This window comes from Mycetomoellerius zeteki, unplaced genomic scaffold, assembly GCF_001594055.1.
Source record: "Mycetomoellerius zeteki isolate Tzet28-1 unplaced genomic scaffold, Tzet1.0 scaffold186, whole genome shotgun sequence".
Classification (NCBI taxonomy): Eukaryota; Metazoa; Arthropoda; class Insecta; order Hymenoptera; family Formicidae; genus Mycetomoellerius; species Mycetomoellerius zeteki.
Window position 1 is genome coordinate 306,048 of NW_017256818.1, and position 17,316 is coordinate 323,363.

The 17,316-nt window shown below is 35.0% G+C and overlaps 1 protein-coding gene across 1 annotated transcript in view; it reads left to right on the forward strand.

Annotated features, from left to right (window-relative positions):
* LOC108721859 (interleukin-1 receptor accessory protein-like 1) overlaps window positions 1-17,316 on the forward strand; it is a 253,589-nt gene that overhangs the window by 188,893 nt on the left and 47,380 nt on the right. The window contains exon 3 of the mRNA XM_018446633.1: window positions 6,798-7,011. Within this exon, the coding sequence (XP_018302135.1) occupies window positions 6,798-7,011 (214 nt within the window). The remainder of the gene's footprint in view (window positions 1-6,797; window positions 7,012-17,316) is intronic.

Below are 17,316 nucleotides of genomic sequence, written 5' to 3' on the forward strand. Positions count from 1 at the left end.
TGAATTACGTGTACTTTCGACAAATTTGAATTTAATATGATATGCTGCTTGGAAGATTTAACTTAATTTTTCAAATATATTCGACTCTGCGCTCTGCCATGAAATCTCTCGCTGTCAAGGATCACAAGCCTCATCAGTGTACGCGTCTCGATTTTGATATCATGAATTTAAATTAAATGAAGTTCAATCTTCATCAAAACGGAAATATATAGGTCACTTTAGTACACGGTCGTCTGAATTTTCCGTCTGACTCCCCGGATGCTGTATTCCTTGGCAACGTCAAGGAAGAGAGTAGAGGCGTCGTCCGTCTTTGATGGCGGTGCTCTCCGTATTATCTCGCCGCAGATTATGGAACGTGCTACGCATATTGCTGAGCACTCGAGAATATCCTCCGAGTCGAGTCGGTCGGTTGTACGCTCGCGGCGCGATGCACGTCACAGTCGGTGTATGCGGAGTTTAGCGCAGCGTAGCGCAGCGCGGCCGCATGCAGCGGGCAGTTGGAAAACGTATTTCACGCTAAATTACGAGCCTGTCCCGGCCACAACCGCGAGATTCCAGCCGGACATTGTATGGAATGGACACATCCGGGGATAGATAGAACGTCCGAGGCCGAACGCTTTTTGACTCGCCACTTTCCGCGGTGACGCGTCGTTTTCGGCGCAATCCCCGGAGCTGTTACCAGACCGCGAAACTGGGCCAGAACTTGTAACGTAACTCCCGCGCCACTTCAAATGGCATTCGGATACGTCTGTTTAAAATTACACGTATATATATTCAAAATTTTCCGAGCTAAAGTTAGTTAATCGCGGGCAGAAGACGTCTTTGTGGTGGCTGATAAATATTTGAATTGCTTCATTGCTTATTTTTAATTACGTTATTTTAAACGAATTAAATTGAGGAAATCCATCCTCAATAATTACAGGATATTGAAAATTATTTTAATATAGATTTTCAAGCCAATTCTCCCGATAATCTTAATGAGTTCCTCGAGATTTTTTCTAAATTTCTCAAAATTTTACGTATCGTTTCTGGTTATGACAAAAAAATTTTGGAAATAATTTAGTAACGTAATATTTGAGCTGTTTCATACCTATATTTGTAATTATGTTATTTTAAACGTATTAAATTGAGGAATATCCATCCTGTATTACATAATTGCAGGATATTGAATATTAAATTAATTTGAGAGAGATATAGATTTTCCCTTTTTTTTCTAAGCCAATTCTCTATATAATTTTAATGAGTTCTTCGAGTTTTTTTCTAAATTTCTCAAAATTTTATATATCGTTTCTGGTATAGGACATAAATATTGGAAGTAATTTAGCAACGTAATATTTATCTACTTATAGCTTTAGATATAATTTATCAAATGGCGGAACCGAACTTTCTAAGCTGCTCACCACAATTTCGAATTCAACCGTGTTTTTTTAACAATTTCATATTCGCTATCTGGTCATATTGGCTATCTTTTATTCCTCCCAGCTTTTTATTTCGAGAGAAACCGCGTTACTGAATTATTTTCTACCTTTCTTTTGCATTATTAATCTTCTATACGATCCTTAATTTTCGATAATCTCGATTCGTGTATCATTTCGCTCCCTTGATTCCCGATGGTCGAAGATGAAAGAGCACAATCTGCTTTTGCGAGACGCATGTTACGTACACGCAATATCTATGTATGATACCTACACTACGTAAATGTATACGAAGAAGAAAGGTCGAGAGGCTGAAATAGCTAATAGGAGGAAGGAAGGAAGGAAGGCGCAAGGAAACGAGAGATGGGGTGGGTTAGTTTCGTGCGGCGCGGCGTAGGGATGCGGAGAGAGTGATTTAATCAAGCCGTCTGCATTCGATTATCGGTCCGCAGTTACGTGGATCGTTACGTCGTTTCTCCTTGCAGAACGCGGTTCGCCTTACGTTAATTTCGCGCTCGTGCACTCGCTCTGGTCCGCCGGGCTCGTTCACGTTTAAGACACGCTCACGTAGCAACAACAGATATAACGTTTAGGGAAGTGATAGAAACTCAAAACGCGACCGTGTTCGGGGGAGAAGTTTTGAATAGCTGAAGCCACAGAAAAAAAATGATACACGTAATTATGTTTAGAGAAAATAAACGGAGAAATACGTACATCTATTTAACATATTATTGTAGAGTGAATTAAAAATTACTTCGATAAATTATCAACATCTTTGGAATCAATTTCCTCTATATTAATAATATATCAAGTTTCTCTGAACTTCTCTGAACGATATTTTATTTAGTGTGAAAAACACACATTAAAAGTAATTTAGCGTAATATAATTTCTTTACAGTTTTAAATCATTGAACAAAAATCGTCTGCTTTAATCTTTTAAGTATTTCGGAGATGTTACTTACAATTAATTAAACATATCTTGATTATGTAGTAATATTCATTAATATTTCAGTTACTCTCAAGTCTAACATAGCTCTAAAGAAATCTAGCATATTTTATTCAGTCGAAGTCATACTATTATTTCTTTGATACTGGTATGTAACAGCTGCTGCGATAGATTTTATTGAAGCTTCACGTAGCTCATCACCGTTCCATCTCAATCAAATTTTCGTTAAAAATAGACTGATTTTTAATCGCTCAAAGTACTTAGATCATTCTTGAAAGATGCTTAATTTTTTAAAGATGTATATATTGTATCTTTTACGACACATAAATTATCAATTGTCCTTTAAAATTCTTTGAGATATTTATTAAAAAAACTTTTATCATGTATATATTATACATCGTTAATTTATCTGCCTTAAGTTCGCTATTTTGAGTAACTCTGTGACTATCAATCGTGTTATTTAAGGATTGCCAATTTATCATGTTTCTAAGACGTAGTGTATCGATCAAGTTAGGTTAGGTTCCGTCAATATTTTATCTGGATAACCTAATGGAACCAAGAGAGGCTTACGCGAACGACGACGAGGCCGTTAGGTGAGCACAAATTGGCCGGTCTCCGATAAATATCGACGCGGGCGTAAAGCTGCAAGAGCTTTACGAGATTAATAGTCTTGCCCGGCCGCCATGACGAGCCAACGAGTCGCCGCCATCTTGGAAAATCGCCATCGCGAATATATAGAGTTACCTGTGTTACAGTGTTCTCGCAACCTCCGCTTTCGTTTGGCGAACCTAACTGAGTGCAACCTGGCTTCTCACGAAATTACCTGTCCTACCGCAAGGTATAATTAAATCGTTACAGCAGCCTTGCCGCGAGGATCAGCTCTGGAAAATGGCGACTGCTTTGAAGGCGCTCACGGCAATTCGCCGAATTTAGCAGCACTCAAGTCCTCGTTGTGATTCGATTATACGATATTAATTGCGAACCTAGGTGAACATATTCAAGCACCCTTTACTTCCCTAATGGAACTTGTCTTCCACTCTTTGAGGAAAACGTTAACTCGTTCACTTCGCGTTCTCGCTTATAAGTTGAGTTAGGCGACGCAACCATGGAGCTTCTTTCAACTATCTGCATCTTATTTTATAATATAAACTTTGAGATCAGAAAGAGAGAAAGATGGTGAGAGATAGAACTTTTTCTATTATTTTTGTATCTAAAATTGTATCTATTTTTTTCTTTTGAATACTTTTTTCTGATTATGAGAAAGAGCATTATTAGATTGTTCTGTAGTGTAGATATATTCAAAATTAAATCGGAAGAAGTAAACCGATAACGGGATCGCCATGTTAATCCGAGCCTAACTCTAACTAACTTAATCCTAATCTAATCTGACCCTTATCACTGGCGGATGTTCGCGTTTACGGCAATGGCGGCGGGCAATGAATGCACGGCCTATGTATCATAATTTCGACAGTTAGCAATTTGTTTGTACCCGAATTCGATGCGATATCCGGCTGGCCGGATGCCGGATGCGGCAAGGCGCGCGGAGACGCATACTAACGGCGCGGCTCGGCCGTTCGATGCTCCGCGCTTTTTCGAAATGAGGTCGAACTTCTCCGTGCACCTGTTCGTGTCCGGGATTCTCAAATAAAGATAGGTGCGAAGAATGGAATATCAAGATAAAATCGAGGGCATTAAATGAATCAATAAAGGCTGTTTGAATACCGTACTTCAAATTTGTGACGTATATCGATCGCGGAAAGAATAGATCCTTCTTATTGGCGCTTTTTCTTTGTTAGAAATTAGGATTTCATATATCTATTGTATTTAAAAAATTAATCTGAAGAAATTGTACCGATTCTATTTTGTTATAAGTTACATCGAAAAAAATTTACTAAATTTTAATACATATTTTTTTTATAGTACGAAATAAACATTTACTTACAGTAAATAAATATTTACTCGATAAGAAAATGATAGTTAAATCAAATTACATTTGATAAATATTTAATTAGAATTTATTTATTTAGTATGTTTCATATTTATTAAAAATTTAATATTTTTTTTAGTGTAGCACAAGTCATATGTCTCTTTTATTTAAAAAATAAATCTTATGAAAATATACCAATTCTACTTAGTTATGAGTGTAGTTAATGCATCTAAAAAAAAAATCGTGAAGCATCAAGCTGAGAAGTATAAATGTATCTTTATGCATTATATTGTTGCGAGAATACGCGAGGAGGATATTACCGAAATTAAGACTTCGCTGCAGCTCGGAGACTCATTTATCTCGGAAATAAGTAAGCATAATTAAAAAATACATTTCCCAAGTTGATTTGCGAGCAAACTTCTCATTTAGATCTCTGAATAGCGCGAAATGCGAATTTATGAGCACTGTGTATTGATTTTACGCGATTTTACTGTGAATTTCAGAATATTCCATAATATAAAGCTTCTACATTTGCGGTACTCTGATATCATACCGAACGGTTAATAAACGCAAAACATTCAACAAAATAGCAATAATTCAAATGACATCGAGTGTTGACCATTCAACATCGCCATCCATCAATTTTAATCAACGGTAATCGATAAGCGTAACACGCGCCCTTTTCACATGCGCGCACATTTTCGATTAATAAATGGTTGTTTAATTCTGCGTTTTTCGCGCATCAATGCTGATTGAATTACCCATTCGGCCATCCTGAACGCACTGTCTCTATTTCCTCTCTCTCTCGCCGTTCCGACTCAACGACCTGTAACCTTCCGCCATCCACCATCCACTATCCGCCGGCTTCTTTCATTCGATGCTCTCGATGTCTACACACACCCGTGCACTTCGATGCCGTACTCTACAGCGCGTTTCAAAGGCCGTCCGATGCATCGAGCTAATTAAATTAATTAATCGAATGTCTGTCATCATCTCTGGTGAAAGTAATAAAAATCACGATACTTTTAAGGCATTTCAGGGAGCTTATTATTACTAATTAAAATTTAAAGCGAAATATTTCACTACTATTTGATGTCAAAAAATTTAAGGGAATACGAAAAGTAATAACTTCGTCTCATTGAATATCCGCTTAAGAGTTAAGATTTTAGATTTCATTTTATTAGTTAATATGTACGGTTCGTCGCAAAAGTTTCTGAACTTTTTTCTACAGGCTGAATAACTAAAGCTACAAAATATGTATAGTACACTGAAAAAAATTTTTGGTTTAAAATGAACGAATCAGAATTTTCTGATTAAATTTATTAGACTTCTAGTTGAGATAATCGGAATTTTGGTTAATACAATATTTCTGGTAAAATCTACCAGAATTCTTATTTTTACCAGAATAATTATATCAAGCTACCTCAACTAGAATTCTAGCAGATTTAACCAGAAAATTCTGGTTCGTCCATTTTCCACCAAAATTACTATTTAATTCAATCAGACCATTTTTTTCAGTGTATGAAATTATTTTCCAAAATTATTTCCTAAAATTTTATTTCTAACTCGAGTTATATTTCTCTTTATTATATTATTTATTTGTGACGTCAAAAATGAAAGTACCTACGTTTTTTACTTATTAAGAAAAATAATGGAATAAAGAGGGAACACAGCCTTAAAAGGTGTCTTTAGTGCTCGACCATCCACCGTATTCACCTTATATAGTTTCCTGCAATTATTTTCTTTTTTTCAAATTAAAAATGAAGCTGGAAGAACAACATTTTAACACAATTTCGAGAATTATGAGATACAAAAAATTTCGACCGAAGTCATTTCCCTCATTTCAAAAGAAGTTTATAAAACATATTTCTAGAAATTTTATCGTAAAGATTGTATTACTTTAGATGGAATGTATTTGGAATAATTAATAAATAAAATTACAAAAATCATAATAAGAAATCAAATTTTTTAATATTGAATATTTAGAGATTATGAAGATTGACAATTTTACGTTGCATGAGGGGAATTACTTTTCATAATAATTACCTTTAAGTCAGTTCTTTGGTGAATCCATAAAGATTCGTATGGCAGATAGATGGTTTTTATGACCTCCTTGGAGCAAGATGGAAAGACACTGTCGAAAAGTGTTTTCACATTAAATATGAACACGCAGAGGATGAAGCGTGGTACAATAAATGGCGGAGGAGTATATCATGATAATGCAGGCCACTCGTAATTCATAGCAATGGCGCGGTGTGGGGATTGCGGTAATGCAAGGCGATATTAAAGTGATTTTCATTTTTCGTAAGATTCATTATGTCCGCCATGTTAAGAAGTGTCATTAATCATCGGGTGCTATTAAATGCCGGCGAAGATAAGACCGGTTAAATTTTTGATAAACGTGCGGATTAGCGCGCGCTAGTGTATACATATGACTTATATATGTCGATTTTTATACGTACATAAATATTATAATTTAAATTCACCGTAGACGTAATCTAAATTTCAGATGAGGAGTCCGGGGTCTACACGGGAAAACCTTTGCCCACTTACAGACCGACCTCGCAGTTGGTGCCCCTGGGAGGTACAGCGAGGCTCTTCTGCGAGGCTTACCTGGGCAAGGTCGACTTGCCCGACGCCAAGAATTCCGTCACCTGGTCGAAAAGCGACAGCAACGTGACACTGCCCAGTCACGGTAGGATAGCACAGCACAGGGTGTCTCGGTAAGTCAAGAATAATTATGCATAAAACACATTTTCATCCAAAGATAAACATAAATTAAATATATTTAAATAATTTGCAAAAAAATTCTAAAATTTAAAAAAATGAGTACAATATTTGTAATATATTAAAATGAGAGAAAAACTTCAAGAAGCTCTAGATAGAGAAAAAAATGCGGTTATATGGAATAGGTGGAGAGTTACAAAATACTGTGATATCTTGTATAGTTTACACTACATTCGGAGCAATCGTCAAAATTATTTTTTCACAGTCTACTTAGATGTTATAATATGATCATTGGTGGATCATTACTATTTACTACGTTATTGTGAAAGTTGCATTTTAATTTTTACAAGTAGCATACAGTTTTACAGGTGTGTACAAACAGAAAAATATTATTTAAAAAAAAAAGTAATTACTCAATTTACTTTCTTTTTTTAAGATAACGGTTATCTTTAATGAAAATATTTTCTAATAATCTTAAAATATATCTACTTATTATAAATTTTAGAAAAACTCATTATTATGTACCCAAAACAAGAATTTTTCTTCTTTTGAAGAATGTTATAAAATTGATCGAACAAGAAACTTTAGTAAATAAATTGAATTTGTTTTAATTTAATAGTCTTGATTGAAGCATTAAACTCACTAGGGTTTACAATATATTTTGAATAAATTTGATGCTTGTGATGAACTTATGATATGCAAATATATATGAACCTTTGAAATAGATATTTGAAACAAGTAATTATATTACTCGCATACAGTTTATGTTTTTCTACACTTTTTATGTAATTTTGAAAAGTATGTTGCATATGGTAGATTTCAGTCTAGTTTGGAGGCCTTGGATGCGGCTTCAAATGATGTGATATTGAACTAAATTTGGTAACCAAATGTGTGCATGTATCCAACGTGTAAAGTTACACCTATTATACATATACCTACTGATTCGTGATATTCCATATCTCCCCATCCGTTCCATAACCGCAATTTTTTTTCCTCTTCAGTTTTTTTTTATATATATATATATATATATAAATTATGTTCTGTCTATTTAAAGAACTTCTAGTATAAAATTGATATCACTCTATGGCTAACAAACTTGTATCAAAAGTACGTCACATGAAAATCTGAGTTATTTCAGTAAAAAATAGTATTCCATATCCTTTCCTACTCTAAAAATAAAGAGTATAGAATGAGGAACTAGATAACACAGAGATAAAACTGCCAGACTCTAGAGATTTTCAGTAGAAAGCAGATTTATGAATTAGAAGTATATTGACGTTTCTCTCTTCCTCTCTCGATTTAGTTATTAAAATTTTATTAAATATATTAAACATGTTAAAATAATTTTAAAAGATATTATAATTGAAAGAAAGATTTATAATAAAAACTAAAATAAAAGAGAATCTGTTTTAAGACTTATAAACACCTTGTAAAAATAACACACATATTGAAGTTATTTTTTACACAGTCGGATTTGCAGTATAGGGGTCGGAAACATGTCGATATCTCGATTTGGATTATACAAAATGCTTGTGCAAAGCAGCGCGCGAATGTGAATATTCTGATGGCTGTAGCGTTCCTTATTCTTCCCTATTAGGGTCGAGTCCGATCTTCAAAAAGATTGATCTTCTCAAACAACAATAGCGATTTTAAACTGATCCATTTTGCGAAAATTTCCCATGTAGGGTTTTACAATCAACTCAGTACTGGCAAACTACTGGCCCAGTTCTGCCTAAGTATTACTGGATAATAACTTGAGCCCAGTAACTGACAGATGATTCTGGCCTAGTCATTTTAGCCAGTCATTTACCAGTGATGGCCTAGTACTGGCTGATAGAACTTTAGCCGTCAGTTAACAGTCGTAGCTAAGCGTTGGTTTCGCTGTAACTTCTGGCTTCCCTATATAGGTTGATTTTTCTAATTAAAAGGAGCCATTTTCACCCGATCTTTTTGTAAAAAAAATCTTTTTTTTTTTTATAGAAAGGCGATTTTTGAAGCGATTTTTTTTCGCAAAAAATCGATTTTTAGCGAATCTATCCGGAGATCGTATATACTTATTTTTGCGAAGTGTATCAGACGCTGCATCGTGTCTGTCATCTTGCGCGCGGAAGTTACTCTATCTCTTCTCCCTCCGTAACTCAATTTTCCCAGCTATGCGACCGTCACGGCGCATCGCCACGGTAAACACGGCGAAACCACCGACTCAACAACACACGACGCCGATGAGGCCCGCCCCGCTGCACCACGGCACTGGCATTACAGCGAAATTACTCCCCCGTACTCGCCGTCCGGGATACGCGAGCGACGCGTGCGAGAGCGGACGATTCGCCCTCGAGCGCAATTTTATTCCGTTGGATAATTGGATCCTCGGGGCCGCAGACTCCAAGGCGTCTTCTTCGGTTCTTGGCCTCCCTTCGCACGCGCGATCCACGACTATCCCACCATCTCGTATTCCCCGATTTCCTCGCGCGATTCGCCGGAGCCGAGATCGTTGCGAGGAAATCTCACCAATTCGAAGATTTCGACTTTAATTGTGTTCTGTGTGCGTTGACTTCGTTATTTTGACGAGATCTTGCACGCATCTGAGAAGCATAAATGGATCTAGGTATTTTCGAATGATGTTAAGAGAGATAGCGGATAAAGTTTTGAGAAAAAATAAAACGGACAGAAGATTAGAATATTTTGAGAACAATTTTTCTTCTTAAAATAAAACATCGTTGATAAGTTTATAATAAATAATAAATAAATGAAATACGACTGGTCTCTAATACTTTTGAGAACAATCTTTTTTTTTTTATGTAAATGCTAAACAAATAAATTTAGAATAATCTGTATTAATGTATGATATTAATTTATTTATTACACTGAAAAAAATGCATGTAATTTTACATGGAAATTTCATGTTCATCACTGGAAAATTATCTAAATATGATTGAAAATTTACAATTTCCAGTAAATTTCCAATCATACATATTTAATTTAGATAATTTTCCAGTCATAAACATGTAATTTCCATGTAAAATTACTTTTTTTTTCAGTGTATTCTTATATTTTTTATATTTACTTTTTATTCAAACATTTTAACGACTATGGATATTTTAAAAGAAAGAAAAAGAAATAACATTGAGCGAAATAGAAAAAAAATGATTTATGATTAAGGATTGCATTTTACATTAATGTTATATTATATATGTTATTATGTTATATTTTTTTATCATGAAAAAGTGTGTGTATATATGGTCCAAAGCTAGAGATTGAGAAATAAATAAAAAAAATGATATTAATGACATATAAAGTTTAGATTGTCCGACATTGCGAAATTTTTGTGTGTGTGTGTGTGTGTGTGTGTGTGTGTGTGTGTGTGTGTGTGTGCGTGTGTGTGAAGAGGACCTTTTTTTTTAAATAAAACTTCTATTTAGCCTCGATGTGTTAAATAATAAACAAAGAGGACGAGACCCATTTAATAATTGCTTCTCTGGAACATCACGAAAAATACAAGACCCAGGGGGACATGTCTTGTTTTTGGAATTCGCAAGACACAATAAGAATTTGTCGTAACATCCCGCGGCGGTGTGTGTCGGGTAACGTAATGGAATCCCCGAAGTATATACGTGTTCGCGAAACGAGCGCATTCGTCTCGCAAGACGAGCGAGGGAGAGAGATACTACCCCGAATTCCCCGAGCGCGAACGAACCGCGGCGCGTCTCTTAATTAGTGGTCGGATTCGCTCCCTGTATCTCGCCCTTGCGCGTCTGCCCGAACGTCCGTTGTTCGTGTAAACTAGACTTTACATCAGCGGCTAGCCGGTAGTCCACGCCGCGGCACGGGGGAAATTGAGTTAAGCCGGAAGGGTCGAAGGTAGCCTGGGAAAGGGGACAGAGTGAGATTTATCTTAACAATAACCCTTCAGGCGCGCGTCGTGCGGGCATCTTCTAAAAATAAATACGAAAGGTGTGGAGAACGGTGAGCGCGAAACGCGAAACTCCGGAGTTTATTATCCCGAAAATAATGAACGCGAGCTGTTCTTCTTTTTTTTTGTTTTAAAAGCCCAGTTTTGAAAAACATGAGTTAAAGTTTCTTTCACAGATTTTCGTTTTTTTTTATTTTCCTTATTTTTCCAGTACAGTCTTGGCCGTAAATATAAAGCATTCTCAATTTATTATATTTTGTTGGAAAAAGTGATAATAAAATTAAAAGGAAAATTAACAAATATTAAAATTGCTAAAAAAATAAATATTATTTTTCAATACAACTGGTTTTTAATTTATTTTTCGTTATAGTTTACGTCAATTTGTGAGAGTGATTTTACTTTTGGCCAAGGCTGCACATTGTTTTACAATATTTTTATGAATTAATTAATAGAAGTTTGTTTGTGTTAAAATTGCATAAATGTTTTTACTGAATATGATGCAAGTCCATTTTTAGCAATTTATTTTAAACTGCATAATATAAGGAATTATAAATATTAAGCTTTTTAATGATATGTACGATTTTATATAAGTTTATGGTTACATTTTTATGAACAACGAATTTATTCATAGAGTCGTATATGTCACTGAAAGAATAATATTTAAATTTTGTGTCATTTCGTTTAATAATTAGATGTTTATTAATTGTCCATTAATGTGTGTTCCAATATAAACTAACTTTAATCTCGATTCAACTTATTCTTCATCTTTTTTTAAATCTTGCAAGAAACGGGTACATTTATCTTATAATTAGTTCTCGAGATATTAATTTAACAGTTTATGTGTGTACATAAACTGTTAAATTAATGCTGTATAAAGACTAACGAAACACGGAAATTGTATCTCTTTTAACTATTATACATATTCGAAACGCGTTGTAAGCAGTGAAAAATGAGAATTATGGTTAACAGATTTCAATGAATTGTAATGTTGCTGTATTAAAATTAGAATCCGATCGAAAATTTGATTTCGGTTTCGATTACGCTAAATTTGGTTTCAGATTCGGCTAAAAATCGAAGTTTTGGTTAGATTTCAGTTTCGGCCAAAATTGGAATGGAGTTTCGGCAATGTAGCTGAAATTAATCAAACTGTAATAAAGATTTAAAATTTATTTAATGTGAAAAATATTTATTTTCCTCTATTATACACTGAAAAAAAATTTACTATATCTTAATAAATATTTTTTTTAAATATTTGTAAGTAAATTTTTATTTATAGTAAATAGGTATTTACTATTCAATGAAAAAAAAATGATAGTTAAATCAAATTAATGGTTCTTGTATCAAATAAATATGTTAACATTCAGTGAATGTTTACTTACAAATATTTAAAGAAACATTTATTAAAAGTTTCGATTTCAGCCGAAATTGACACATAACCGAATTCTCGATTTCGTTCGAAATTAAAAGAGATTGTTTCGGTCGAACTTTAATTAAAATATCTTATCAGTTGTATAAGCAGAGATGGAAATATATACGACGATTAAAATTGAATTTAGTATAAAAAATGTAGTTAACAGAGAGACATACAATTCTCGTAGAGAAATATGCTGGTTTTAATTCGTTCCACATAAAAACGAGGAATGAATGAAAAATGGAAGATGAGTGTTAAAAGCAGGATGGAAATTTATAAAATGAAAGATTAAAGTTTTTATTTACGATATATCTATATGAGATTTATTATAATTCATTCTTTTCCGTTTTCCTTCAGTACTTATTTTTCTCTTTCTCTCTCTCACACATCTCTTGTATTTCTCGGTTTTATATTATGAGCCAAATCGAAAGCATTTCATCTATTTATTTCTGTAGAAATCGTACGGAATCGAGCGATGCGACACGTTCCAGGATTAATTTTGCTCGTTGCGCAAGAGCGAATCGAAATTCCGCGTTCTTGAGAAACTTGACGGAATTGATGACGCCCATTGTCTTGGGATAAGGACTCGAATTAACTTACAAGGAGGGTGAGCACACGTCCGGAAAGTGGAAACGAGGGTGTGTTCGGGAATGACGGGGCGACTGACGAAGTACAAGAAGGGTTTGCGAATTTCGAGGATTCATGCGCACAAGAGGTCGGATTATTAAATTTAATTAATACCCGTGAAACGGCGTTCTCTCGACGCAGTTGTTGAAACAAAGGCACGATGGAGAATATGATAAGAATGTTAGCGATAAACACGTTGTTAACATCTTTTTTTTCGTTATAAATACCTGTATCCTTTATCGGACGAATAAAACGATAGATAGCTTTAGAACGAAAGTGAATAGAATCCGCGATTATTTTCGTAAAGGTAGTTTCCTCGATGGGAAAATGCGAATTACGCTGGTCAACAGGTATTTGGTAACATTGGTAAAATATATACATTTTTCTGTGTTGACTCTGTTTTTCATGTTTGATATTCCAAAAAGTCACATTAGTTTTGTGTAGTTTCAAAAGGACTTGCTTTCTGAATATCTAAATATGGTGAGTTCTTCTCATAGATGTGATATAAATGCATTAAATAAATTGTGTTATGCGTGTGACTGTTTTGTTATGAAATAATAAAATAAATTGCTTTGAAAAAAAACTTTGAGGAAAGTTTATGGCTTTTATTTTGGTTGGCAAGCTGGAAATCAAGACAAAAGTTGGGCTCTTCATGTGTGCTATTTACGTTGTTATATTATGGAAAATAAAGCAGATATAAAAATGACGTCTTGATAAATATTTGAATAACAAAAAAAAGTGGAAAATAAAGCAGATATGAAAAATAAAGCAGATATTTTGTATTAAAAATGACGGCCTGATAAATATTTCAATAACAAAAAGGTACCTACGTGAGTTACAGAGTTTTTTTATTAATATTTTTATATTCGGTGAATAAAAAAAATTAAGCACCACCTTACTTTATTTAATTTAGGTTGTAAAAAATTTTTTATTTATTAGCGTTATTTAGTCAATCATCGTTTACAATTTAGAGATCTTACAAGAGAAGAACAAGTAATACACACAAATTTCGCCTAACTAATTACTTCTTACGGTATGTTTTATGGGCTTTCTACAATAAGTCATTATCTAAGTTTCAAGTCTTAAGCCATAAAAAATTGACCAATTACGATCGAATGCGAGAAGAATAATTGACTATGATTGGTCAGCTTCTTACGACTTAAGACTTAGAGGCCTGTAACTCTTAACGACTGTAACTGTAACGTTACAATGTCGTTGCGCAGCTTTTTTACCATATACGAAACCTGCACAACGACTCTGTAATGCTACAGTAGCTTAGTAATGGCTTATTGTAGAAAACTCATTTTAGTTACGATTATAGAAAGTATATATTACTATACCTAGGTGGTCCTAAGAAACATATTAGGTGTAGTAAGCCTTAAGCCATAAGAAATCAATCAATCGTAATCGATTATTCTCCTCATATTCGACTGTGAACTTCGACGAAAATTCGACTGGTCAACATCTTACAGCTTAGGGCAGTATTCGTAATCCGTTCTTATTTTAAGACCGTCTAAAGTATGAAGTTTTAAGACTGATATTCATAATTGATTCTTATATTTAAGACTGTCTTAAGTACAATCTTATGATGTCATGAACCAGAAAGCTGTATTAGCATCTTAAGACATTATTTGAGATGGTCTTGAAATAAGAAGAACGAACTATATGAATACCGGCCTAATATGGCTCTCCGATTTGGGTTCATGACATCTTAAGACTATTGAGATGGTCTTAAGTATAAGATTCAACTATGAATATCGGCCTTAAAGCTTATACTTATTGTGTTTCGGGACTTAATCGCGCGTTTGACACAGATGCTTAGGTATCGCGTTTCTCATGAAGACGAGCAGGCGTATACGTCACACAGGGAAATTTCGGAATTGTCTCCCAAACCAGTCCTCCAATTAGTAGCCACGTCCGGTATCCTGGATTGTCCTTCCCTCCCTCCCTCTCACCCGTTCTCTCTCATCATCGGTGTCGCTGCGTCGAGGTGCAACGCAGGTAGATGTAACCGGAGACTGGCCGGAGGCAACATTACGACGTTTATGACAGCCGAATGGAGCGACACGCATATGCATGTTGCATGACCGCGCCATATGGAGACAATGTAGCATGATTAAACAGTCACGCGATGTGCAAACTGCAGCCCCCTGTGTTCGACAGGGCGCAGTTAGTTGCAACCGAAACGACCGAGGCAGCGTCGACCGGCCTGTTTGCGAAACGCAAGCAATCGTGCGTCTTTAAACGCGAACTTTCCCTATTTACATCAGCGAGCACACAAACGGAAGGAAATTAACGTATAACAAAACCGACCGAGTGAGAACGGAAAGAAAATCAGGAAATAAATGCACTAGGCGGAAAAAAAGATTTGTTAAAATAATTAAAAACTTCACTGATTCAGCAAATCTACAGCCGTGATATACGGCCAGTTTTCTATACCGAGAGAAATGTTTTGGTACGTATAACCATTTATTTTGTTGATATGTAACATAATTTTTAATGATACGATTAAGTAGGAGCAGTGGCGACTCACGTTAAATTAAATTTGACACTATAGATTTAACAGGGTTTGCTGAATCAATCTAGTTTTTCTGTGATCTAGAAACGAAAGGATTTTAAAAGGATATTGAAGAGGGAAATTTTAATGAGAAAAGGATTATAAAAAAAAATAATTGGATAATAATAAGCAGCAATAAGAATGAACGAAATTTTATAAGACTTTTTCGGAAAAGAAATATTCGAAGATTAGTTTTATACGATTGTAGATAATCCAAGAAAAAAACCGTATTCCGGCTTATCTCACGGCTGTCTTACTGCTCGTTCGTCTTCTTCAATCGGAACAGAGGAAAATTCTCCCGAGAGCCAAGCTGATTGCTAATTTGTCCCCCGATTTAATCGCACCGTCAGTTAGCGAGGCGAGGAAGATAAGTATTTACATTTTCCTCCTGCGATTACGGCGGATGTGACGTCACAGCAATCCGCCCGTGCAAAAAGGATTATTCGCGCGAGATAATGAATCGCAGCCCTTCGGTTGATGAAATCGTTTCACTATTAAAGTCTTCTCCCCACCCTACATCCCGAATTAAGAGCGGATTGAGACAGCAGACCGTTTTGCGCGGAACGACAGATTTTAAATACTTTGGAATTCTCGCGTCCACAAAAACTGCATAATATTTTTGCAATGTAAATTTTATTTTTTCGAAGATATATTATTTCATATAATATATTTTTAAACGCTTTTAATTATTATTTAATATAATTCACACACGTAAGCAAAAGTATGTGAAAATCAAGAATTTTAGAAGAATATAAAACTTGCAAGAATATTGAGTGGTGAATATTTTAAAGGCGCTTGATGACTCGAATCAGTCCCGAAAAAGTGCAACAATTAATGACCGTCGTGAATAAATGATTTGACAATTATCAGATTTAAAGGCCTGCCTAAATAATGTAGAATTGTACATCTATTATGAATGTCTTTAAATGTCGGACATTATAAAAACTGTTGATTGTACTAAACAATAAATTTTAATCGACATTTTATTTCTGAACAAATAGGTAATAGATGTTTTTTGTAGAGCTTTTTACATTGAAAAAATATGTTTTTAACAAATTCCATTATCATTTAATTGTTAAAAACTCAGCTTTGAATTTCTTATAATAAGAACGCAAATTTATAATGTAATACATATATAGCTATAAAATTTAAATATTTTTTTTAATAAAATGTTTTTTAACAACTAAAAATATAAGAATTATTATTTAGGTGTTGAGAAACATAAACTTTTTTGTAAATTAGTGTTATCAAAAAGTAATTCGATGATCTAAGAATCCAGAAAATTTTAATAATACTCTCTCCAAAGAGTGTAGTAAAGATAAAATTTAATGTGGATCCAAAGATATTTATTTATAAACACATTCCACAATTGGAAAGTTTTCTTCGCGCGACTGATGTCGGGAAGAATTTGACGAGCGGACGACGCGCGTGTTGAAAGGGGGGGGGGAGGCAGTTTCCTTCGAGCGAACGCTCGGTGGTCTGGAAGGGTAGGAGAGCCAAGCTAACAAAAAAGGACGAAGGAAAGTAAATCGCCGAGTTCCCGTCGTTTCAATTGACATCCCGCCGGTCTGTTCTGCGAAAGCGTTTTCGCCCCGCCGTTGGACCCCGCCGGTCCCCGCCGACGACGGCGGGGAGCCCTCGGCCGCGCCACGCCTCCGGGGCCCGTCGATTAGCCTTTTTTGCAAAGTCCCACCGCGCCGCGCATTATACACGTAATAACAGCGAGACAAACTCGCGGCCAGGTGAAGCCTTGATTGAGAAAGAGAAGGACGAAGGGGCGACGACGGAGGGAAAGA